We start from the raw sequence: 24,711 nt of genomic DNA, 5'->3' as shown, positions 1-24,711 counted from the left end.
GGATCAGCTTTCTGCCACAAATGAGGGGAGCAGATGCTAAAAAAATAAACTCCCTGGGATCTAATTGCATGTGCAGTTGCACACCTATTACAAACATGCACATGCACACACACACACACACACACACACACACACACACACACACACACACACACACACACACACACACACACACACACACACACACACACACACACAGGATGGTACGTCTTCACCACTCTGATACAAAAAAGGAAAAACAAAGAAAACACCGTTGCCAAGCCCCAAATAAACTAAAGTTTACATTTTAAGGAGTTAAATTAAATCTAATATTCAAATTATCAACAGTGTGCAAAATTGCATATTTCAGATGTTGTTTACTCAGACAAAAATAGCAGAGCACTCTTTATTTATCTGTGCAGATGACAAGAATTTCTGTCCTTTAATTTCAGAGCAACAATTAATCCCGAGTATCAAATCCCCCCCATCTCCAGACTTCCTCCTTTACTGTAACTCTGACTGATCCTGACCTCTCTCATAGACCTCTTAACTCATTTTAAAGTAAGTCAGGCCATGTAGAAAATATGTGCAGGCAGAGATTCCTGCACAGAAAAATCACTGAATCTGAGGAACGATGTTGAGGATTATTTGAAATCACAAAAAGCATCAAGGAAATCAAAAAGGAAACTAATCTTGCTGCATCTGACCTCTGACCCAGAACCTTTACTGTGGATTCTGTCAGCAGTGATGTGGTGCAATATGCCTCCCTATCAGTGCAGCCATCCTAGACCTCTGAGCACATCCCTCTGTCGGAGTCTGGCCCCGCTCCAGACAAAAACACTCGGGGCCGGGCGAAAACAACCAGCTCTCAGCTGAACCGTGTTCCTTATCTCCTCTTGCCCACTTGGTCCGACGCAAGCCCTGTCCTGCTTTAGCTCATAACACAACACCTTCTTATCCTCGCCTCTCAGCACGGAAACGACTCGTTCCCCCACACGGGAGCAGACCTCAGTCAGGTGTTTTAATGCACTCATCCACAAGAAAGTGAAAGTCATGGATTGTGTACGTTCCGTTTTAAGGCCAGCTAAAATATTATCTGTCAAAGCTGCTTCTTAAAGGAATAGTAAAGGATGTGTTTGATTTATCGTGTTTACTCTCAAATTTCCAATCTGGCACAGACTCTCTTCTGTGTTTTCTTTTTCGGTACCAAGGCAACCTCAACGCCAATCCCCCCCCCCCCCCCCCCAGCCAAAACCCCTACGTGTCCCTCTTCCTCTGGTTCTGCACCCTCCCTACTCTCCGCTCTCCAAAGCTTGGTTTCTCTCTTATTTGTTTTCAAGCATTCTGCTCCTCTTCTCCCCTCCTCATCTCAGCACACTGGGCCTGTGTTCTTTCTCCAGCCTGGCTCATTCGGACTTGCATGCATATTTTCTGATGTTTTTTTATTTAATTTTTTGCTCCAGACGAAGTCGGTGAAGAAGCAGCCAATAAGAAACATACTAGAGGCCACCTCTTGCAAAATGATTTGATCTTTTTCTCTATCTTAAGTCTTCCCTCCCTCTCACAAAGAGTACAAACATCATGTGGCGCTGGGAGTAGAAGAAGTGTGTGAGCCTTTTGTCCGCAAACATTGACCCATGAGGATATGTGTACATGTATTTGAGTGTTTTTTATTTATAATAATTGCAGCCAACCACTGAAGGCTCTAGGGGCAAGGCAACAGGGGCATTAGTCCCTGCTGAAATCTAATTGGCCTTCTGAAAGGCCACTGTCCTGTCTTTTGTCAGATTAAAAGTGGATGCAACTCCAAGTCTAACCACTAGTACTGCTAATGAGCAAAAGAAGAATTTCCAGTGTGAAATATTTTGTAAGGATGTTTGACTAATGCTTGACTTTTCTATAAATATTGTAGCCCCCTTGGCAGCCCCACACAGACAAATCTCAGATCCGCCACTGCAACCAACACACTCACCTTAACTTTAGAAGTATCTCCTGCACAAATAAAACAAAACAGCCCAGCCCTTACGCTGATTGGAAGCTTAGAGGAGTCGTCCCTAAGGACATGCAGAACTTGTGTGTGTGTGTGTGTGTGTGTGTGTGTGTGTGTGTGTGTGTGTGTGTGTGTGTGTGTGTGTGTGTGTGTGTGTGTGTGTGTGTGTGTGTGTGTGTGTGTGTGTGTGTGTGTGTGTGTGTGTGTGTGTGTGTGTGTGGGTGTGTGTGGGTGTGTGTGTGTGCACATGTGTGTGGGACAGTGCTCGGCCCACACAAAGACACTGCTTCTTATATGTCTCCCAGCTGTGTGAACTTAGGTCACTGAACGGCTATCAAGCAGCCAGAAATGTTTGGTGTGTAACCTCACTGGAAAGCCACACTTATCCCCCCCCACCCACACACACACACACACAGGGAGAGAGGCTCCTCTGAGACAGCACTCCTCTGAGCTGAGACAGAGGGACGGGCCTCACCCAAAAGGAAGAATGGTTCAAATTCCACAGCTGATAGAAAAACACTATGATCCCCACACCCACCACATTCTGGGAGGAATGGTAAAAAACAAGTCTCACAGGCATCATGGATTGATGGTGTTTGGACTGTTGTCTGAGAGTTTCCTTCCAGACTTTGGCCACTAACTGGAGCGAGCTCTGTGTGGAGACAGAGTGACTCCATCTGTCAGCTGACCTCACTAATCTGGGGTGCAGGTGGTGGAGCGTCTCTACTGAAAAAACTAAACTTCATTTCCACAAAACAAAGCAAAATCAAGACAAGTTGTAAACTAATGTTTCTTTTTCATGATTTTGCCTCATTATGCTGTTTTTTTTTTTTTTTTTTTTGTTTTTTTTTACTTTAACACAGTTGCCTAACTTTAGATGGCTGCTTTTGAAAAACATTTCCAACCTAGTGAATAAATCTATTGGACACTTTAAATCTTAGTCACATGAGGAATTTTCTGAAAAGCAAGAGAAGAAGACAGCCATTCTGAAATATGCCAAAATGTGAAATGCATCATTAAATTGTCTGTTACTTGCAGCTTTTGTCTTGTCTATGAGACACACTTATGTTGTTTTCAGGAATGTGGCTCATCTTAAAAAAGCAAGAGTCAGGTGCTACAACTGGGTCATTTGGTGCAGAACTCTGGTGAAGTTCTGCTGAGGTCCTATAAGTACAGAGCAGGGAACAACCCTGAGTGAACCGTTATGCAACCTCTCACTGTCTGTCCACATGTATCTGCACAAGCCCTTTTCCAGCTGCAGCTCTAAAGATTAAATCACAAGTCATACGCGCGTGCATTAATACTCGTAGCTCCTACCGTTAACGCGTTTATCCTCTGCACTCAGTCTCAGGTCCCTCTTCCTTTGCCCCCTCGTCGGTCCACTTCAGATGCACACCTCCTCCTTCACTTCCAGAGCTGCGATCCTCTCTCGCTTCTTCTCCCCATCAAACTGTGACGGACAAGCAAATCAGATCACTCCCGAGCGCACCTTCTATGACGACACCATCTGCAATCAAAACTCACAAAATCCTGAACTTTTGCTTCTTTTTAAGTAATCAAATTATCGTCTTATTTCGTCTTTGATGCGGATCTGCCAGAGCAGACAGACGAAAAATCCTCCCGACTGTTGCAGCCGGGAGACGCCAGGAGGAATGTAATTACACGAATACTGCTGCATGTTGCAAAACCCCGCAGGCAGACGCGCTCTTGTTTGTGAGCAGCCCACCCCCATCCCACTGCGCTCCGCCCGCCCTCTATTGTGAGCTGATGTCTGTTTGGGTTGCCTCGTCCTGCTTGTGGTCCTGATGAGAGTTTTTCCACGTTCCTCTTTGTTGTTTCTGTCACACCTTCAAGTAGCGGGATGGGGGAGACACGTGGAGAAAAACGCGCCGCGGCTTTAAGAGTAATTAAATATGATTGCCACGCATTTGCGTAGGAATTCGCATCATCGCGATGGAGACTTTTTACTGAAACTTCTTCGAATTTAAGTCCTCTGTCTCACCAGATTTCCTGCCCGAAGTTGGATCCGGACTGAGGGGTGAGATGTGGCTGCAGACGGTCCTCCTCTCCTCCCCTTTTGCTTCCTTCCTGTCTGGAGGCAGCAGTTAGGTTTCAGTCAGGACCATCCTTCATGGACAGCTCGCTCCCGTCTATCTACAAGCGCAGTGACGACAGTCTCATTATAGCCAGCCGCGCCACACCCATTCATTCATAAAGTAGCGCCAGGGCCAGCCACCAGGCTCGCTGCAGGGTGGTGGGGTGCGCACGGAGAGAGGACACGCCAAGGTTCCTTCTGCATCTCTTTTTTAATCAAATGTCTGATTCATTTGGGTCACCAATTTTGATGGAGATGATTGGCTCTTCTATTACACAAAGGTCTGCAAACTTCAAGCTTCATTTCGATTAGAATTTTAAAAATGCTTTAAAAACCGAAACATGTTCAAGTTGAACCCTTCTGTTTCTTTTGTCAACAAAACTGTTGCCTTTTAGAGTAAAAGGAAAGTGAAATATTGCATTTATCCACATTTCCATGACAGCACCATGTGGGTATATACAAAGACCTTATCCTTTTTGCCACCACAGATAAAAACTAATATCAGACATTAATGATGTTCAAGCAGGTCCCCTCTCCCTGACCGCATAGGCTGTACATGTCTCAAAACTCACAATTCATGCTATTTCAGACACAATGATCAGGGTGCTGTCTACTACAAATTTGATTAGAAAGAAAATAAAGTGTCTCAATCAGAATATGTGAAGTTGATCTGTTTTTTCTTGTTTTATTTATTTATTTTTGTTACTTTATCATATGTTATATGTGATTTTATTTTATTCTGTCTTTTTTCTAAGTTTTACATTGTAGTACTTTGGCCAACTTTGTTGTTGTTATTAAGAAATGTTGGGTTAGGTCGGGTTTGGTCGAGTCGAGTCGAATCGGGTCAGGTCGGGTCGGGTCAGGTTGGATTGGGTTTAGTTGGGTTGGGTTATACAACCCAAGGCTTGAAACACCTACTTATTAAAGGATGGGGTGGCCCCTTTATCCTTGTCAGATGAAAACCAGGTCAAGATGGCAAAACAAAATGTCATAAAGAGGACTCCAGGTCCTACATCTATAAGAAATGTTGCCAGTTCATAAACCAATATCAGAAATCATGCAGAAGGTGACAAAATTTGGGGAGTTTTAAAAGCAATAGTTGGAAAACCATGGATGTGACTGACTGGCATAAGGTTGTATCCCAACATAATGTGTCTGTATCAGAATAAAATATTTTCTAACACTCTTTACTCTATTTTTCAGTGTGCTGCATTGATACCCCCCCCCCCCCCCCCCAAATAGTCACCACCAAACAAAAACTGATATTCTGTTGCACCGCCTTTAGCTTTGATTATGGCACACATTTGCTGTGGCATTGTTTCGATAAGCTTCTGCAATGTCACAAGATTGATTTCCATCCAGCATTACACACATTTTTCTCCAGGATCTTTCATTGATAGCTTGCACTGGTGCACCAATTGAGCCACATCCGAGCTGAGCTTCAGACGGCAGGTTTTGAGTCCTATTTCCTGATATTTGGACATCTCTCCTTGGATTGGATACCAGCAACATCACTACAGCTGACTCTGTTTGCTCTGCAACATTGGAATTTAATCTCCACAAATAACACAAGCCTGAGGAGTTCTGCTGTGTGGTGGAGTTGCTAAACAAACCATCGCTAGCTGAGACATGATCTGCTGTCTCCTGATTGCTAAACCATCAACAGCCATCCCCTGTTGGTGTGAATGTTAAGTGACAGTATAACATACAGAAAATCATTCAGGATTTTCAAATCCTGGTGTTTCATCGTCTATTTTCTATCAGAAGATAATGCAGAAGATAAGTGTAGGAGACTATTTTCATGCTCAGCCTGCATGAAAATTTCAGAGTGATAAATTTTAATCAGAGAAAATATTTTTAAAATGGTTTTTCAGTGTTTCACACCTTTGAAGCTCTGTCTCCATCTGCTGAAATTAAAACCTTGAAACTTCTGATTTCACACCTGGAAGTTTCTTTTCCAATTTTTTAAAAATATTTTCTATTTAAAGACAACAGCAAATATAAGATCACAGTTCTTTTAAGAACTCAAAAGGAGAGTTTGCTGATGCATCCACAATTGCTCATGAATTCACAGTATGGGAGCAAAAAGCTTGCTTATTGGTGAGCTGAGTGTCATGTTATTGACCTATCCTTTTTTTTAATAAAACTTCATTAAAAGAACATAACCATGTTAGAATTAGGTTGTGATTCAAAGTTTCAGAGGACCCAAGTTCAGAACTCATGGAGGCAGGAAGCAGAATAATCTACATAAATCTTTATTTATAGAAAACTCTGCCGAGGACGGAATAATCCAAAAACAGAATCCACAACAGAAACCAGGGCGAACCAGGTGACCTGGCACAGAAAACAGACACAGACAGAAAACTAAGATAAGAAACTTGTAGAAAACAAATGAAACCAAGAACCACAGTGGAGGCAATAACGACAAAATAATTGTCAGGAGAGTCAGAAATTAGTTTTACAAAAGCCTATTAATGATCAATTTATTAGAATCAGAAGCAGGATGGATGGTGGCCATTCAAGGACCAGGATTTGGTGATCCTTCCTCCTAGCTTTATTGCTGATGCCTGTTTAAGTGTCTCAGGCCTCAACACGTCTACCAAAGTTTGTGCAAGGCTTGTGCAAAATATGCAGTCTATATTTAGCTGGAAGCCATTTTACACCTGTTTATCCCTCCTAACACCAATTCAGCATATTTCAAAACGACTGGGTTTGTAGATACCTTGAGAAACTTGCACCAAAGTGCAGAACATTTTCACTGGGACACTTTGCTCACCAGTGTCCTCAAAAATGTTTTAGAACTATAGAAATCTAGACAAACCGCAGCAGTAGCAACATATTTTGCTCTGCAGGACTGTCTAGCCAAGCTCCATTGTAACCTCAGCAGGTCTACCATTGGACAGAGCAATTGTACGTCTAGCCAAACACAGATCTATGTTTGTTACGTTGAGTGGGCTTAGCACCAGTGCTGCAATGGAACAGCACTCAAACACTTTTGGCATTAACTTTGGACAATTTAGTCTTGGGTTTTCTTTGAAACATGATCATAAAAAGGTGCTTAAAGTGACAATGTGTAGCTTATACCATTAATCTCTGGAAATATCCATTGAAATGTTGTAAATGAATTAAATGATACCCAGTTGAAAAATACTGGTGGTTTCATAACATGTAACCATAAAAATTGGGTCTAAAAACATGGGAGCCTCTGGGCAATGCCATATTGGATGCCATGTTTTCATCTATGGAAGCCCGGGAGGACATAATGCATTTACTGATTTGTAACAAATGGTTACAAAACGTTCAGCATTAATAAACATTGTTCTTTTACATATTTACCTCTTCAATCATTGCCAGTGATGAAAGGGAATCTGATGTTCTTGTTATTTGCTGGAGGTTGCACTCCCAAGGATTTTTGACCCTAATGGCCATCTGTTCGTACAACCCTGTTGAACACAAAAATAATGCTTTCTTACAATGATTTGCGCATCTACTGCCCCCTTTTGCCAGGGAAAATACGCACAGTTACTTTGAGTAATTAATTTATAAAACAGGATGTATTTGCTTCTTCTTCTTCCACGGTGTATGGCAGACTGCCCCGCTAACTGATTTCTGTAGCGAAGAATACGTTGTGTTGTTCCTTGCTCTGATTGGTCCTAGCACTGTCCAACTGTGCGCGGAGACAATTTGAAAGACAACCTTAGATTTCGTCTCACAACTGAGTTCTGTCTATGGTTGTGGCCAGACTTTCTATTCACATATATTGAATAGCAAATAGAGAACAGCATTGTTGACGTATTGAGTTACCTACAGAATCCCATCAGCAACCAAAGTGTTCAGTTTCTACAGGCAACAAAATGAGATAAAACAGTTTGTGGTCGAATCTACACTAAAGAACAAAGTTTCCTTTCTTAGAAATGTAAAAATGTGTTGCAGTGATAGTGAATGCAGTGGGTCAGGTTAGTTTTTTGCTGCTTTCATGACGTGTTGCTATGCTTCCAACACCTTCCCTTAACCATTTAACCCTCTCAGGCTCAAAATAAGTTTTGATAAAAGGACGAACAACTAAGTCCTTCAGGTGTACTTCTGAGTTAAAAAATGCTCATGAAATACATAGGTGGAGTAACCAGGTAAGTAGGTTTTAACGTTGCAAATCTGCAACGCCTGCCTCTAGAGGGTTAATAACATGTTTCAAGAAGTACCATTGTCTTGTGTGCTAAGAGGTTTTATGATAAATTGTAATGAGATTATTCTGGGCTCTGCTTGTTTTTTTGAAATGCAGGTGTGTCAGCGCCTAGAGTTGTATTTCTCTGAGATGGATCTGAATAAAAACATAAAAGAACAATTATGTCCTTTGCAACTTCACATTGGCAGTACAGGTATTGTGTACTTAGTTTCTGTTGCCCTAGCAGGCATAGCCGGTTGCACCTGTAAATTGAGAGGGTTTTGATTTTAGTCATGCTGCTTTTGTAATGATTTTCATGCTTCCTTAAATTTTGTTGCCACCCACACCTGACCCAGCCTACGTTTAAAGGATTGTTAATATTTTAATGATGAAACTATAATCGTGTTTGGTTTTTCAAAAAGCTACCAAGCGTTGTCCTCAGAGACTAAACTAAACTTACACCAACTCCTGTTTGGTTGGAAATTAGAAAACTGGTTTCGAAAACACTAAACAATAAAAGTGCCTTTATTGATAACTATTAAGTGTCCTTAAAAAGCAAGTCACCCCCAAATCCACTTTTTTATATATATATATATAAACTATATAAATGAGAATGTAATCGTGCTGAAGACACGTGTAGTCAATAATTTGGCACTTTAGTGCATCTTAGTTAAAATGTATTCATTCTACCTAAATCTGCTATTGCTATTGGCTAAGAGGTACACTATGATGTTAGCTGGTACATTATGATGTCACAATGTTGTTGTGAGCCTGTGTGTGTGTGTGTGTGTGTGTGTGTGTGTGTGTGTGTGTGTGTGTGTGTGTGTGTGTGTGTGTGTGTGTTAGCAGCTCCACCCTCTCGGTCTGCCAGGCAACAGCATTTGTTTCATTTTTCAAACAGGAAGTGGGCATGGAGTAAGACTTGGGTAGGGGGTGACTTGCTCTTTAAGGTTAGGACAAAGAGCCATGAGGGGGTGGGGGGGGGGTGGAATAAGGGTTAGGGTTGTAATGCATTACATGTTACGGTTAGGCAGTTGTTATTACTTTATTTAATACTTTTTAATGCTTAATAATGCTCTAAGCAACGTTAATAAAGGGACCCTTAAAAAGAGTTTCGTGAGCACCAAAGTCTGGACAACAAAGCACACATCAAGTCAAAAGCAAAGATGCTAGCTTTGAGAGATGATTGTCTGTGACATATTTCCTAAAAACTTCTGCTCAGCCTGAGCCAAGCAGCAGGAGCAGTGTTGTCCTGAGAAGGGAATGGAGCGACCTGCCCAGGCTTGTTTCTGCCTCTGCCTGGACTCCAGCTCCAGGCAACCGCCCTCAAGCTGTGGCCAGCAGGCACGTGAGCTATCTCTCTCTCTCTCACACGCACACACATCCACACACACAGGAGTTAGGACGTGTGTTGGAAAATCCTCCTGTAGCCATGAAACAAAAACCTTTGGGATGAACAGTGAGCTCTAGAAGATGTATTTGACATTGTGGTTAAACAATGTTTGCTAAATTCTGCTGATGAACACAGAGAAAATCCATAAATCACATGACCATGCGTGCATTCAGATCCGTTTCAGCTTCTGCTGGGCTCGTGTTCTCTACTCTTCTTCATTTCATTGAAAACCTTTATCTCAAAGTGTCCTCTGCAGCACTTTTCTATTGCCTGTACATGGCCACACTGTTGATGCAGCCACAAGGGCACAATGGGGGCACAATGAGGGCTGTACGTGGTTCACCCGTTACCCTGTCGGGGTCTTTTTCTGAGGGGCAAACTGCTGACCCCAGTCCTGTGAAAAGACTTCATCAGCTAAATGTACACAATTAAATATAGCTGGCTGAATATTTGTTGCATTCAAATGCACATCAACAGTAATTCTAAAGTGCATGAAAAAAATCAAGATATTTATTTTTGCTTTTGAAATAAGTTTTGATCAACTCAGAAATGCTTTTCCTGCACTGCGACTACTCTGACCTTTGACACAAGCTATCAAATGATGGAAATGACTTGTTTTTTGACCACAACGGGACTCTCGGTGCCTCAGAGCTTGTTTTTCTTCTGCCTGATATCTCAAACAAAGTTGCGTTATGGAAGCAAAAGTGGATGTTGAACACACAAACACACACTTGTCTTATTACTATGAGCTCTTTGGCCAAGTTGAACACATTCTGAACACAGCGTTAGGATGGAAATCAGGCATCATAGATGTTTATAAATTATACAAATAAACTTTCTTTTAAGCTCTGAGTCCATTTTTAAGTTTTTACTTGCAGGGCACCAAATTCAGCACTTATAAACTGGGCTAATTTTATTTCATTTAATATTTTGATTCCAAACTATTTCAGCAAATTAAAACAAACAGAAAAGAAGAAGTGCTTCATGCAATCACCTCGTGGTTACATTTGGAGAAACCCCTCTGTGAAATCCCATGATTGTCAGGGTCTCGTTAACTGCAATTTCTTCTTGTGGATGCTATGTCCATAAATAGAACCAAACAGGCTGGATTTCCATGTGAAATGCTTTATGATGACTGAGGTGTGACTTTGTCCGTGTGGACAAAGATCAAACAGACAATGATATCAACCCTGCCAAGAATTAATCCCTAAATCTCTCCATGCATCTCTCCACCTCCATCGATGGGTGCCACGCACACCTGGGTCAGTCGGGCAGCCATCCCCTCCTGGGCCCTTCGGTCCATCTTCTAGCCTCCCCGTGTCCCTCCAGGGCATCAATGAGGGGCTATGAATAGACACAGGCGTATGCTCTGTGCCGTCAGCCAGGCATTGGCACGCTTGGCTCATGTCAGCATGGCTGCAGCGCAACGCTCCTGAATGGCGTCACTTCACCGGTAGGCAGCCCATTTGGGTCGCCATGGAAACAGGGATGAACACAGCTACCTCTGCCTTGACATCCTTTGGCTGTGTTTCCAGAATGAGAAAAACAAACTCGGGTGTCTTTCTTGATCTCTTCCGGTCTCTATTTTCCTCGTCTCTCTTGGTTGTTGTTTACGTGACTCGTGACGCTCAACAGCGACCTGGAGGTTTGAAATTCAATCCAGAGGGCTTTCTGTTCAGGTTTTTTTTTACATTGATGAGATTGTTGTTGCCGTTGCTCTAATTAAAACATATCTGTATTTACACGAATCAGTGGATCATTCTACAAACCGAGGATTGTCTCAAAGTTTTTCTACTTTCTCCCACAACTAGAGTCAGTTTCCTCTTTCTTTCCTTTCTTTCATTCATCCAAACAGACGTGCAGTCTGGGAGTGACCGTCTTTAATGGACAGGTGTGCGGGTCCCTGCGTTTCTCGCTGACAGCTGAGTTTTCTCAGGACAAATGGGCAGATTGCTGTGTTTGTACTTTCGCTCCATTTACCCGTTTGTGTTTAATCACATATCATTAACTGTGTCTGGGCTTTAGCCAGCGGGGCCAAGTTAATAAATAAAACCTAAAGGAGATGAACAGCAGCTGCTTCCTGTTTCTAATTGCGTGTGCGTTCTTCTTTTTAAGTCTCCTGAGATCATGGCAGACTTTTGACCCTTTTGTCAGATGTTGCAGCCTGTTTAATATCCAAATAATGTAAATGGTCTGTTAGTTCTGCGCGCTCTTATCATAGCAAAGGACGCGCTGGGATACAAAAAGATGAATGAGTGATCAGAAAAGACTGTCTGTTTTTAACTGGTTCACTTATAGTGTTTCCTGTCTTCCAAATGTTGTTTATTCTTAGTCTCATTCTAAAATAAAAGTTTGGAGAAGAGCTTCCCATTCAAATGGCTCAAAGTCTCTTTGATGGTATATTGTGTTTATATTAGATCTATGGTTTATACAAAACATGTTTATGAAGTTCTTTATACTAAATCCCCCTCACATAAAGCAATTCAGCTGTTTTATTCATGACATTTTCAGTATCTTCCAGAATGAGCCATTTCAGGGCTCTGTCACTTTAAGAAAACCAGCTGGAGCTGGCCACTCCCACCCCTCAGAAGCTCCAAGTACCTGGGAAGAGCTTGGAGTTGAGCCACTGCTTGTCCAGCACACAGCTCTCTCTTACACGTGACAGGTGGTTCAATAATGAATGTCCTTCTTGTGACATCACAAATGGGGACCTTTTGAAATGGCTTGTTTTAGGCACATAAATCCTAAAACCAAACACAGTGAAAACGGATAAACATGTTTTTTTTTTCACGTCTGGAGTGTTTGTAGAGGCAGTAGAGACCCACATGGTAGCACAAAAGATCCATAAGGCATGTTTTACCACATGTAGTTTTAGGTTTCATCATTTAAATGTAACTTTATTTAAGTCAAACTAGAAACAGCAGTAGACAATTTTTTTATGCAAATGGGCATCTGGTCCACATTCACTTCCATCATCAACTCTCTGTGCCAAATATGGCTAAACTCTTGTTGGTTTGGGTTTTTAATGCTTGTGGATTTCATGAATAAGTGTTAACCTGGAGCTAAAAGCCAACCAGTTTTATTGTTGATTTCTCAGAAATAAACATTTTGAAACAAACACTTTTGTCGACAGTCATTTATTTGTTCCTTCACAGGCTTTTCATCTTTACACTTGCTGCAAGCCTTTAATTATCCATCCATCCATCCACATTTTTTCATTTCAATTTGCTTTGTAGATGGGGTGGAATTAAAAAAGTTCTACTTTTCAAGCATGTGGTTGAATTATTGCAATTTTTGTTGTTATTATTATTATTGTTATAATTATTATTATATTGACTAAGCAATGGATCTGTGTATTCAGAATAAATGTACTACTATTACTGCTTTTAGAGGTCATAGCGGTAACAGATCGGGACACCCAGACAGCCCAAAGTGTTCCCAGACCAGAGAGGATATCATCGCTGTCAGGCAAAATGCTTGTACCTCCATTTTTCATTAATTTCTAAATCTGTGGGTCAGGCTTGACATCTGTTTGTGGTTTCATGGATGACAGTCCAGTTAAAAGTATCAGAAAAAGTTTGTTTTATTTTTTAGTGTTTAAAACCAGTGAGGTTAGAACATTTTTTTTCTTTTGATAAAAATGTTCTGGAAAACATGCAAAACAAGGTAAAGAACAATCCTTTTTTTCTGTGTTGTAAAAGAAACAAGCAAGGCAAGAGATGATGCTGCTCAAGGAGCTGCAAGATTACTGATCTGACCCCCACACACACACACACACACACTTGTCATTTGATGTAAACATTAATGTGATTAGAATTCAGGATGCGCCCTGAAGATGCTCATTCACCTCCTTCATATTAACCCTATTAGCAGCTTCAGTAACAGAGCGCCATGATACGGGCTGCCAGGAAATTACTGTTGTTATTGCTCTGACTCCCTCACCCACACAATGTGAAGTAATGAGAGGGACGTTTAATGTGCTTTTAGCGGGGACACACACAATTCTTTAAAACAATAATTTCAATTTAGATCAAAGACCCAAATATTATGCTCTGTAACACATTAAAAATATTTATTAACAAAAACATTTCAATAGATTGTGATTTTTTTTCTTTGCACACTCATAATTTTAGAATTAATCTTGTTTTTGTGTGTGTGAACTAAACTTAAGAGTAGAAGTATTCACAAAACCAATTAAAATCACGCTAATAGACCGATTCAGATCAGAGAGGGTCGGCGGTTGGAAGACTGCAGTGAATCCAGCATCATCTGAATTGTGCCATCTGTACATAAAGCACACACACACACACACACACACACACACACACACACACTCACACTCACACATGAGCATAAGCACAGCAACATCAGTCAAGCCAAATACTGGCTTGTGCTAGGCAACCGTGCCATCCCGACGCAGATGGCAGCATCTGATCATGTTTATTTTACTTTAATCTAATGCATTTAAGTCCCCTTGCCTAGCCATTCGCGCGCGCGTGTGTGTGTGTGTGTGTGAGTGTGTGTGTGTGTGTGTGTGTGTGTGTGTGTGTGTGTGTGTGTGCGCGTGTGTGTGTGTGTGTGTGTGTGTGTGTGTGTGTGTGTGTGTGTGTGTGTGTGTGTGTTTCTTAGGGTAGGGAGTTCAGACAAAGAGGTCAGGAGAGACGTACTGATCATCCAACAGACTCCACCTTCACAGTCAGTTTAATGTTGAACAGTTAACTTTCCAGTTTGACAAAGATTTGTATCGTTTCACTCTTGGGCTTCATATTTTACCAAACAGGAAGGGTGGAAATGCATAAACGGTTCCAGATCCTTTAAAGATGTCCTTAAAATCACAAACAAGGTGGAACAGCGCATGTTAGAGTTTTAGAGCTGGGTGAGGTTATTCCACTTTAATCCGTCCTGTCACACAAAACAAACAATAAGTACAAAAAACAGACTTACTTTGCTCTCTGCCCTTGTTGTCACCTGACAACTCTTTTCAAACTCTCTCAGTCGCTCCAGTTGCTCTACATGCTGACATTTATAATTTAAGTCACACCCTCCTTTTCAACAGCAAATCGAGTAATTCTGCATATTGTGCTTGCTATTGAAAGTGAGTCCTCTCAGCTGTATTTTGTGTAATAAAAGACGCTTGAAGCACATCTTATTTCAGAATAGATAAATGATATCTATGTGCAAGCCACAGTATTATCTGAATCTGAAATACTGAGAATTGTAAGGTTTGGAAAAAATAGTTAGCCTAATTTTTCTTTACAAATTTTTCTCTTTAATTCTACTTTTGATGTAAGCTGTTACACGATACCCTAGGGCATGGACGTAATTTTGGGGGGGGAGGGGACAGGGGGGACATGTGCCCCCCCGCACACTTTTTCCATAGTCAAGTTTGACCCCTGCACATTTTACCATCCAAAAAAAATTACGCTATATTAAATTGACACTGGTTGAGCTCTAGGGACCCCCCCCCCCCCCCCCCCGTGTCCCCTCCACTTCTAAAGTGAAAATTACGTCCATGCCCTAGGGAGAAGTGGAGCATGAGATTGACAGCCGGATTGGTGCTGCGTCTGCAGTGATGCGGGCGTTTGACCAGTCTGTCGTGATGGAGAGAACTGAACCAGAAGGCAAAGCTCTCAATTTACCGGTCAATCTATGTACAACCCTCACTTATGGTCACGAGCTTTGGGTGGTGACTGAAAGAACAAGATTGCTGATACAAGTGGCCAAAATGAGTTTTCTCCGCAGGGTGGCTGGACTCTCTCTTACAGATAGGTCATCTGGGAGGGGCTCGGAGTACACCTGCTGCTCCTCCACATTGAAAGGAGCCAGTTGAGGTGGCTCTGGATGCCTCCCTGATGAGGTTTTCCAGGCAGGAGGAGACCCAAGGGAAGACCCAGACTATGACCCTAGGCTGGCCAGGGAATGCCTTGGGATTCCCTCGGAGCTGGCCCTAGGGAGAAGAATGTCTGGGCCTCTTGACTTAGGCCATTCCTACCGCAACCCGACTCTGGATAAGAGGTTGAAAATGGACGGATGGATGGATGGATTGTAGTAAGTCAATTGGATCTGTTTTGATCCAGGCCCTAATGCAAAAAGAGTAAAGAACCCTTTGCTTGAAACTAGGTTTTAAATCCACTAAGTCTTTAAAACAATCAGTTTTCAGTGTGAAGTAAAAGTCTAAGTGTTTCGGAACTGAAGCAGATAAAAAAAAAATGTCCAGATGGTAAAGATTCAGTGGGACGACCCTTTAGCTAAATGCCAAATCAGGAGCTAGAATTTGAAGCTAACTTCAGTGCTTCGCTGAGACCATCTGGTCTGAGTTCTGGTGACTCTTTAGCGTCAACCTATGTCTTTGTCTGCTTTGACACATTATTTGCACATCTGCATGTGTGTCAGACAGCATGGTTATTTTTTTGGTTCAGTCAGATCCTGTGTGTGCAGTGGCACATCTATTTATACATCTCCTGGTTCTCCAGTCCCTGCATCAGAAGGCTGGTCTGTCTGTGGAGGCATCAGGCTGGAGGGGCTTTAGGTTCTTCATCCCCCGTGTCGACTCTCTATCCCTGCAGGCTTAGCGGCGCAGGCCTGGGCAGCTGCCACCAGGCTGGGATAAACTGCTACTTCTCCACCAGAGTAATGAAAGCACACAAGCAAACCTATTAAAGTTATCCACGATGCTGCGATGTCACAAACAAAGTCAGGTTACCACGCCCGTATGGCTTAACTGGTCTGGTGGGGGAGCGTGTTTTGAGACATAAAATTTAACCACCCCAGTTTGGTCGAAACCCGGCAGTTACGGCTTGGGCTGAACACGGGGCAAGCTTGTCTTACTTGTTTACTTTTGACTTGCTTTCTTTAATATTAATATACTTCAAACTACCAAATGATATAAGATAAAGATTCACAGGCATGCACAATCCGTATAGGTTTCATATCCAAGGACGGTTTAGTCGAGACTCCATCTTTGTAACATTGTGTTCTCAGCTGTGTCGAACAACCATCAGCCACCTATTGACAAGTGCTGCAGAGGTGCGCAGCAGGAGCAGCCCGGGGCTACGTATCGGACCAGACAACTGCACAGCACTGTTGACACAGTTATCAAGGCTTAAGAGAGTGTTGTTATAGTTTGTTTTTACTCCAAAAAAACTGCAAACATGTTCTGTTTTCGGCACGTCTCTTCTGAAACACTCATTTGCTTCAGTCGTGTACCACTTTTGACCAACCTCTGCCTCACCCTGTTCCAGTAAGTTATGTAATCACAGTGTCTGTGTCATTTGGGCCCTCATATTGACAGCTTGGTCCTGAACCCAGCTGTGTTGCCAGCCTGCTCGAGGTACAACACCAAATTATGTAGTAAAAACCATTGATCCCATTACGAAACGTACGTTTCTGTGTTGCAGCGATGCATGTTTGCACTTTACATTTGGCTTGGCCAAATCATTAGTGTGACAGACTTTTGGCACCTATGAAATGTAGGTTACGTAACTTGCCATGTGTGTGAGCTCAAGGCAGTCCTGTCAGCTGATGTTATGTGATCTGCATTGACTGCAGACCAGAAAAGACCAGAACTCAGGGGTTTAAGGCGTGCTGATAAACAGCTCACAACTTATCTGGTTTTACTGGTCACAATGTAAATGGGATTATGATACCTGGTTAGCTGAAAGGAACCTAAACTATGAGTTTTTTTTTTGGGGTTACATCAGGACATCTTGCGGAAAAAAGCTTTTACTTTAATGTCTACCATTGGTTTGTGCTCTCATTTCAGACCCCCCCCCCCCCCCCAAAAAAACGTAACATTTTTTATTCTAAATTTTAAATATTACAGAATGTTTTAGTTATTTTTTATCCTATTTAAACATTAGGATCTTCAAAACTCAGAGTTAAATATTTTCTAAATGTGTTTTTTAACTTTAAAAAATCCAAACATGGGAAAATGTAAAGCTTAGACGTAAAAAAATGACAAAATAAACAAAAAAAACTATTAAGGAAGATTTCTCAAAATGCATAAAAGTAAAAAAATATTCTGTTACAACTTTGCACAACAGAAGAAAAAATAAAATGTCAGAATTTACTATATTTCAAATACAAGAATGTTGCTTATTTTTGTGAGCAGCTTATGAAGAGATGTGGGTTTGCTGACTCCATCCTGCCCTCTCGTGGCTTCCCTTTAGACTACACTGGCAAATACACATCCTAAAAATACATTACCCACAATCCCATCCGAAGTACAAATGAATGAATGCAATATGAAACTGAATGAAATACAAACTGCATCATTCTATATGACAAATTTAATGCTGTTCCAAGCATAAATTATATATATCAGCACTTTTTAAAAAACTACACCTGCTTGATTTTATAGATAATACATTTACAAAGTATTTCGACAGTTAGCAACACTTTGTTATATAATAATATTAAAAACCTAGCATATCAAAATACATACCATTTATACATGTGGCTTAACAATAATTAAGAGCTATGACTGTACAAAGCGGATGATCTCACTCAGATCGTAGCCGGTAACTACAAAAGCATAGCCATCACCATCACAGAATTTAGCGCCACAGATCTGTGTGTCGGTCACACACTCATTATGCAAATGGGCAACCTGGGAGGAAATCAGGAACAAAAGTCAAGGAAATAATCATGTAGAAAACGTTAAAAAAGGGTGGGTGTAATAATAATGCTGCAGTTGGATTAGGGGACCACAGGTTGTGTTATTTACCTCCATGCTGTTGGTCTCTGGTGTCATGGCCAGGTGCCACACTCTAACAAATGAGTCTTCTGCAGCAGACAGAAGCTAAAGCAAATGCACAGAAAGCCTGTTAACTCCAAAGTCTGCCTTTTCATAAAGGTGTTGAATACTCGTTTATTCATTGCATTTGCAGTGGCCTCTAGCAGGAATGAATGCCTTGTATGTCATACTCTGGGGGGAAAAAGCCCAGGAACTAGAAGTGAGCCACATCAGAGCTCAGGTTTTGGAGTTTTATTTCCTGATATTTGGACATCTCGCCTCAGATTGGATAACAGCAATGTGACTCTACTGCTGCTTGCTTTCAAGCTCTGATGCTTTTTCTCCACAAATAACACAGGCCTGAACAGGTTCTGCTGTGTGGTCAAGTTTCTAATGCTAATGGTTAGCTTCTACTAGCCTCTAATGTTCTTTGCTGTTTCCTGGACGCTAAACCAACAACAGCCTTCCCCGACGTGAGCCATGATGGGTGAGTCCATTAATGTTAAGAAACCATGTGACATAGATCTGTCAGGCTTGTGAATTTATGACAAAGTGTGACTGATTAGGACTTTTTTTTTTTCATATATTCAGGTCATAGTTAAATGTCCTAAACTTTTCCTTGAGAGTTTGTTGGGATAAGTCTGAACTCATCATTCCTATGTACTGGAAACAAAGCTAAATTAGGCTTTTTAAAAATACAGTTGCTTCATACAACTCACCAGTCCAGAAAAGGGAGCAATGTCCAATGAGTAGATCCAGCGAGCATGAGCGTTAATCTCAGCATGCAGAATTCCCGTCACTGCTTCGTAGAGACGGATCTGGCCCGTACCATAACCCGCCACCGCCGTACCTTTCCATAACTTGACAGACGAGCAGGTCATGCTGAGGGATGTGGAGAACATCCAGATTCAATGTCATATAGGGATAAAGAGTAAAACAAGGGATAATTTTTATACTTTAAACTAGCACACTTTGTTTTGCTTTAAAACAATAACACAAATGATTTTACTCAAAGCCAGGAATCTTGTTAAGGAGTTGAAATTCCTCCCCAGACTTCCACACACACAGGTTGCCCCCATCATCTGCAGAAACCAGATTAGCTATGCATTCCTGAAAAGATGGAGACAGAAACAAAGAGAAAAGGACTTTTATGTTTGTTTATTTTTTACCCTTCCTGTATCCACAAAAGGCTAGAGACCATACCTGGCTGCCAGAACACTCTGAAGCCACATCAGTGATGGATTCTTTGTGCTCCTCCAGAACCTCATACAGGGTAATATTGCTTCCTTTACTGGGGACATCAAATACTAAAATTGCACCTGAAGAAACACCTGGAAAAAAAACTGTGTCAAGTTTGCCTTTTACATTATGAAATATATTTAATTCAGTACTTACCCACACAGATGTAATTATCAGGCACGGCTGAAATTCCCCGAGCAAACACTGCCTGTGCTGGGACAGAAATGGGATCAGTGAGTGAACGGGAGCTAGCTGCTGGGTTTAAAGGAAGCGGAATAAAATCACACATGGTTTTACTTTTGTTTGTGTGGGATATCAATGTTTTATTGTCTGGTTTTAAAAGAGTGCAGCAGAACCACAGCAAGTGCCTACCTGTGGGTGTTTCTGGTGTGTCCAGTGCATGCCAGTACACCATGATCGAGCCATCTGACTCATACATCTGAAAAAACAGGATTAGTTTAAAAAAATAATAATCTGATCCAAACACTCACGTTTAAAGAATGGTAACTGGCACAAATCCAATGTTCACCACCAGTGCTATCAAAGACTGGGTTCTAACATTTTTAAATCAAATGTAAACACTTTTCAAGCTCTTTCACTGTGAGTTCTACACAGAATGGTTTCTTGCTGTTAGGGCAAAAAGTCCTTACAGCCATTTCAATACACTCATCATGACCAGAACTGCTTAAAAACTGACGAGAATGAGGAAGAAAAATCCATCTGTTTAAATTTGACAACAATGTTGTTCATAACTGTGTTTCTGATTATCTTATTTTCTTCTATCTTAATTTACACAGCTGTCTGTTTGGGTAGGGGCAATCTTGAAAGAGATTTAATCTTATGTTTGCTGAATAGATAAAAGTACAAAATGAAATGTCAGCAATTCATATAAGCTGGAAAGATCACTGAAATTGGTGTTTTAACTTTTTGACACCAGAGAACAGCTGCACGGGACTCACCTGGATGCCCTTCTGAGAGGTCACTACAAGCAGATCTCGGGATGGCAGAACACAGAAGGCTGCCTGTCACAATATAAACATTAATAATTTATGTTTAATCTATAGCTACATTTATTGTGGGGCACTAAAACAGAAAAAAAAGATGTGACTTTTAAATGTAAGGTTTAACAGTTCGAAAAATGGCTGCACCTGCATGATGAGCGATGTGCTTGTAGCAACGTTGGGTTCCTTGGATTGCAGCTGACGGTGGGAGTAGTTGAGGCCGTCCCAAGACGCGCTGATCATGTTGACCACGTTAGCATGGACCACCGCGAAGTAGGTGAGGCGCCTCGGTGCGATGCGCAGCACGCCCAGGTTGTTGTACAGCGCTGATGCGCTGTTTTTAATCTGGATGCTCTTTTCCTTGTGATACATTGAGCTGCCTTCAAGTTTGCTGAACAATGTGCGATTTGACGTTAGTCTATGAGGAGAAAAGGCATGTCATCACAGCAGAACTCGCAGTTTTATTAAGAACACGCCTTTTTCAAGGAGTAGCAACACGCTAGCTATGTTAGCAAGAAGGCACGTTCACGCTAGAACTAAACGAAAACGCCGTAACTTTACGTCACATTCGGCTCAAATATTTGCGATGTGGACTACATCAACTTTGATGTTAGCATAGAGGGGTATTTTTATCCCCTGCTACAGACGTATTTGAAGCAATTTAGTTATAGGATTACCTGTGCGTCCTCCGCAGCCATAGAGACAACGTAACTGTGCGTGTTACGTCATCTTTGTCTGTTCCGTTGCTGGGCAACCGTGGGCTTCGCTCGGAAAGGAGGGAAAAGGCAAGAAAAACAAGAAGACGGAGAAAGGTATGAATGCAAATAGACCGTCTTACGGTTTACAACGAAGAATAAGGTTTAATAATTGTTCTTATCTCACGTTGTTGACTTTTTGTCAGTGATTCCAGATATTTAAAGTGATTTTAATTTAGGTGTTCCCATATCAGAGTCGTAAATGCCCAAATATCCCAAATAGGGATATTTCCCACACTGGAGTCCAACTTCCTCCTTCAGACTTTGCTGGGAGATATGGTTTGGGAATAAAACACCCTGTGCCTAACACAGTCTTGGCCAACAATCTCGCTCTCAAAAAGTGAAACATCTTAATTCTTTATAATTCACCATAAACAAAGAAGAAACTGTTTTTACATAGCACCTTTCAAGATAAAAATCACAAGGTGCTTCACAAGAACAAAAACTAAGAAATATGGTTTTAAATGTAGTAAAAAATTGGGAAAATTGAACATTTTTTATTAAAAAAATGTGAAGGCAGAAGGTAATCACAGGATACAGCGAAAGACAAATTTGGTAGGAACTGCAGTATGAAAAGTGAAGACAAATCAACAGGAGATCACACAATGTCAGCCTGAACAGGTGAGTTTTCATCTGCTTTTTAAAGGAGACCACTGATCTCTGAGAGGAAGAGATTTGCAGAGTCTGGGGGCCACAGCAGCAAATTATGTCACCTTTGGTCATTAGATGCACATTGTAAATAGACCTCATTGTTTTTATTAAATATTTTCTATTTTTGTGTGTGTGTTGGGTAGTTGTAGATTCAAAATGTCTCGCCCTGCACCCAAAACCAAGCTTGGCAAACTGAAACGACAGCCAACTGTCAAGGAGATCCGAACACCAACGCCTAAGCCTAAAAAGAAAGAGGAACTTGTTATATCTGGTCGCTTAACCCAGATCCAGTGGGAGGAGATGATTCAGAAAGAGACAGATGAAATAGTAAGGGAGATAATGGATGACCTGTTAAGCAAAGTCATGGATCGCTGTCACAAAGTGGACCTTGAAAGACAGGTACAAACCCAAACAGGCATTACAGAAATCAAATCAGTTTTAACATAACATTCCTTCTTGTTGTGAATCACACATGCACTGAGTCTAACACATCTGTTTATATTGTCTTTTTTCAACATCAAGTGTATACCTCACACTGTGTGTTGGGCTGAGAATTTCCTGACTCAGGCAGTGCAACACCAGTTTGTGTTCCTGGATAAGGGAGATGACCTAGAGGAAACATGTGGAACAGAGGACTGTGAGCCAGAGCCATCAATTCCAGATTCGTGGGCTGAAGGATGTTTGCAAGTTGTGCACAGTGTAAGTCAACAAGTAGTTTGTTTCATATCAACAGAAGCCATGCTTGTGTTCATATCTACATCTTTGTCTCTGATTTTATTTATTTTCATTTGACCAGGAAAATGACTTTTATGTCTCATTGATGGACTTGCAGCCCGTCCAGGGTGTCCCCCTGCCTGTCCCTGCTCCCGACTTGGGAATAAGTGGTGCATGTTTTAATATTTGTTTTCAAGTTTATTTTTGTACATCATAAATTAACACGTGCAGTGCAACAAAACTGTGTGAACTGTCACCTACACCTCAAATAAAAAAAAAAGCAGCAATGAAAACATGAACTTACAGTGACATTTTAAAAAATGTTCCACACTGGAAATAATTGTGTTATATAAATGTTAAGATTAAACAAACTTTAACATGCTCTACAAGCCTTAAGAGCAAGAACTAAATATCTATAAGAGCAAGAAAAAATGGACCAACTTGCCAAGCACAGAAGGCAAACGCATCAAGCTAAATCAGAACTAGAAAATAGAACAAAACATCTTCTAATTTGATTCTGATCTCTGCAGAAATAATCTAAAAAATATCTAAACGTCTAAAATGATATGCCAGTATAACAACAGATAAGTCATTTGTTTCTGACCAAATGATGCAAAGCTTGGATTATATTTTAATTATTTTGTTAGTGTTGACAATCTATATTTTGATATTTTAGGAATTGTTGGAGAAACTGACCAGATTCTGGAAATCCTTCTGACTTTTTAAATGACAGCTGATTCAGAAACAGTCAGTCTATCAATCAGCTGCTCTTGCAGCACATTAGGGTGAAGAACTGTTGGTATATTTGTGTGAAAAAGTACAAATAATATAATACAGCCGCAACTTTATTGTTTTGCTGCAGGATGGACTGCAGAGTCATGACTTCACTCTCACTGTGCCTGGTGGAGCTGGACATTTTTTTAATCCGTTTCTGTCAGAGGAAGACATCACCTGGAGGGCATAACACATCCATTATGTTCCAAGGTCATGTCCATTTTACCTGATGTACAACCTTGGTCACAAGGACTGCGTCACATCAAACTTAGGTGGAGATAATTATTACACCATTTCACTTTTTTTCCTTGCTCATCAAAAAGACACCTAGCAGTTCTTGGTTCTTTGAAGCTCTGAAGAATGCTTTCCTATTTCTGGCTGACTGGCTGTCTTCGTTCTCGGGACAGAACTGTCCGACAGCTGTCTTCGGATGATGATCTTGTGATGATGACCCTTGACCAGCTCACAATTCCAGGTCTTTAATGCTGGGTCATGCTTGCTGACAGCAGAACTTGGGGAGGAACAACTGGATAGAGACGAGCTGGATGAGCTGGAGCATGTCGAGTCGGACTTGGATAAAGAGCAACAGGAGCAGCAAAGGGAAGGGCTGGATGAAGACTCAGAAGATGAGGAGGAGCTTGAGCTTAGTGGGATGTTTGAAAGTGTATCAAGAGCATCAGGGGACTTGAACCTGGAGACCAAGGGGCGACTTTTAGAAAGGTCTGGTGCAGGAAGTCTTTTACGTATCAGCCACAGAGTGTTTGGTCGGTTGACGTTTTCAACTAATTTGGTTGTCCAAACGTAGAGCTGACCAGCCTGAAAACAATAAATAAAAAACTTCATACTGCTTCTGAATTATTGTTCCTTTTTTTAATTTTTAAATAATGTTGTCTGCATATTTTAAATAAAACGTTTATGCTTCAAAATTAGACAAAAAAGTCATACCTGCTAAAATATTACCTGAAATGTATAATAGTTAACAAGCTCTGTGAGTGTTCATAAATATTAAATTACGTCTCAATCACAGATTGCACTGCAGTCTCAGCTTTGACTATCCAACATTTCTTTAATAGCTGATTTAATCCTTCAGTACTGTTTGGCCTAATAAAGTGAATTGTTCCAGTAGTTGATTTAACAACGATGACATTTGTCAAATGTTGATTAAATTTGATTATTTAAGTGATTAACAAAATTTAAGTTAGCTTAACGTTTATAGCTGAATTA

The 24,711-nt window shown here is 41.2% G+C and overlaps 3 protein-coding genes across 6 annotated transcripts in view; 1 reads left to right on the top strand and 2 right to left on the bottom strand.

Moving 5' to 3' along the window:
- rhobtb4 (Rho related BTB domain containing 4) overlaps positions 1-4,117 on the bottom strand; it is a 44,650-nt gene extending 40,533 nt beyond the window's left edge. Inside the window, exons 1-2 of one of the 3 annotated variants that reach the window (XM_015972468.3) lie at positions 3,972-4,117; positions 3,287-3,419 (exon numbers count right to left, since the gene is read on the bottom strand). The gene's annotated coding sequence lies outside the window, so the exon portion shown is untranslated. Of the gene's footprint in view, positions 1-3,286; positions 3,653-3,971 lie in introns of those variants that run through there. The other 2 variants (XM_015972467.3, XM_070546459.1) reach the window with 2 other exon arrangements.
- Positions 4,118-17,892: 13,775 nt separating this feature from the next.
- wdr54 (WD repeat domain 54) lies at positions 17,893-20,965 on the bottom strand. Of its 2 annotated transcripts, none has more exons than XM_015972460.3 (9): positions 20,741-20,965; positions 20,552-20,614; positions 19,965-20,031; positions 19,749-19,844; positions 19,557-19,684; positions 19,363-19,463; positions 19,073-19,235; positions 18,345-18,419; positions 17,893-18,227 (listed from the first exon to the last, which is right to left on the bottom strand). In XM_015972460.3, exons 1-9 carry the CDS (start codon positions 20,963-20,965, stop codon positions 18,096-18,098), a joined length of 1,050 nt encoding a protein of 349 aa, XP_015827946.3. In that variant the 3' UTR covers positions 17,893-18,095. The 2 variants fall into 2 exon arrangements, with proteins under 2 accessions (XP_015827946.3, XP_015827947.3); XM_015972461.3 differs by having other exon boundaries at positions 19,749-19,805.
- Positions 20,966-21,269: 304 nt separating this feature from the next.
- LOC107393852 (uncharacterized protein C2orf81 homolog) lies at positions 21,270-24,342 on the top strand. Its single transcript, XM_015972462.3, has 5 exons — positions 21,270-21,405; positions 22,143-22,398; positions 22,522-22,698; positions 22,796-22,883; positions 23,576-24,342. Exons 2-5 carry the CDS (start codon positions 22,156-22,158, stop codon positions 23,593-23,595), a joined length of 528 nt encoding a protein of 175 aa, XP_015827948.1. The 5' UTR covers positions 21,270-21,405; positions 22,143-22,155; the 3' UTR covers positions 23,596-24,342.
- Positions 24,343-24,711: the final 369 nt, after the last annotated feature.

Source organism: Nothobranchius furzeri, chromosome 17, assembly GCF_043380555.1.
Source record: "Nothobranchius furzeri strain GRZ-AD chromosome 17, NfurGRZ-RIMD1, whole genome shotgun sequence".
In the NCBI taxonomy this organism is placed as follows: domain Eukaryota; kingdom Metazoa; phylum Chordata; class Actinopteri; order Cyprinodontiformes; family Nothobranchiidae; genus Nothobranchius; species Nothobranchius furzeri.
Note: the sequence above shows the minus strand (reverse complement) of the source record. Positions and strands in the feature narration are given on the sequence as shown.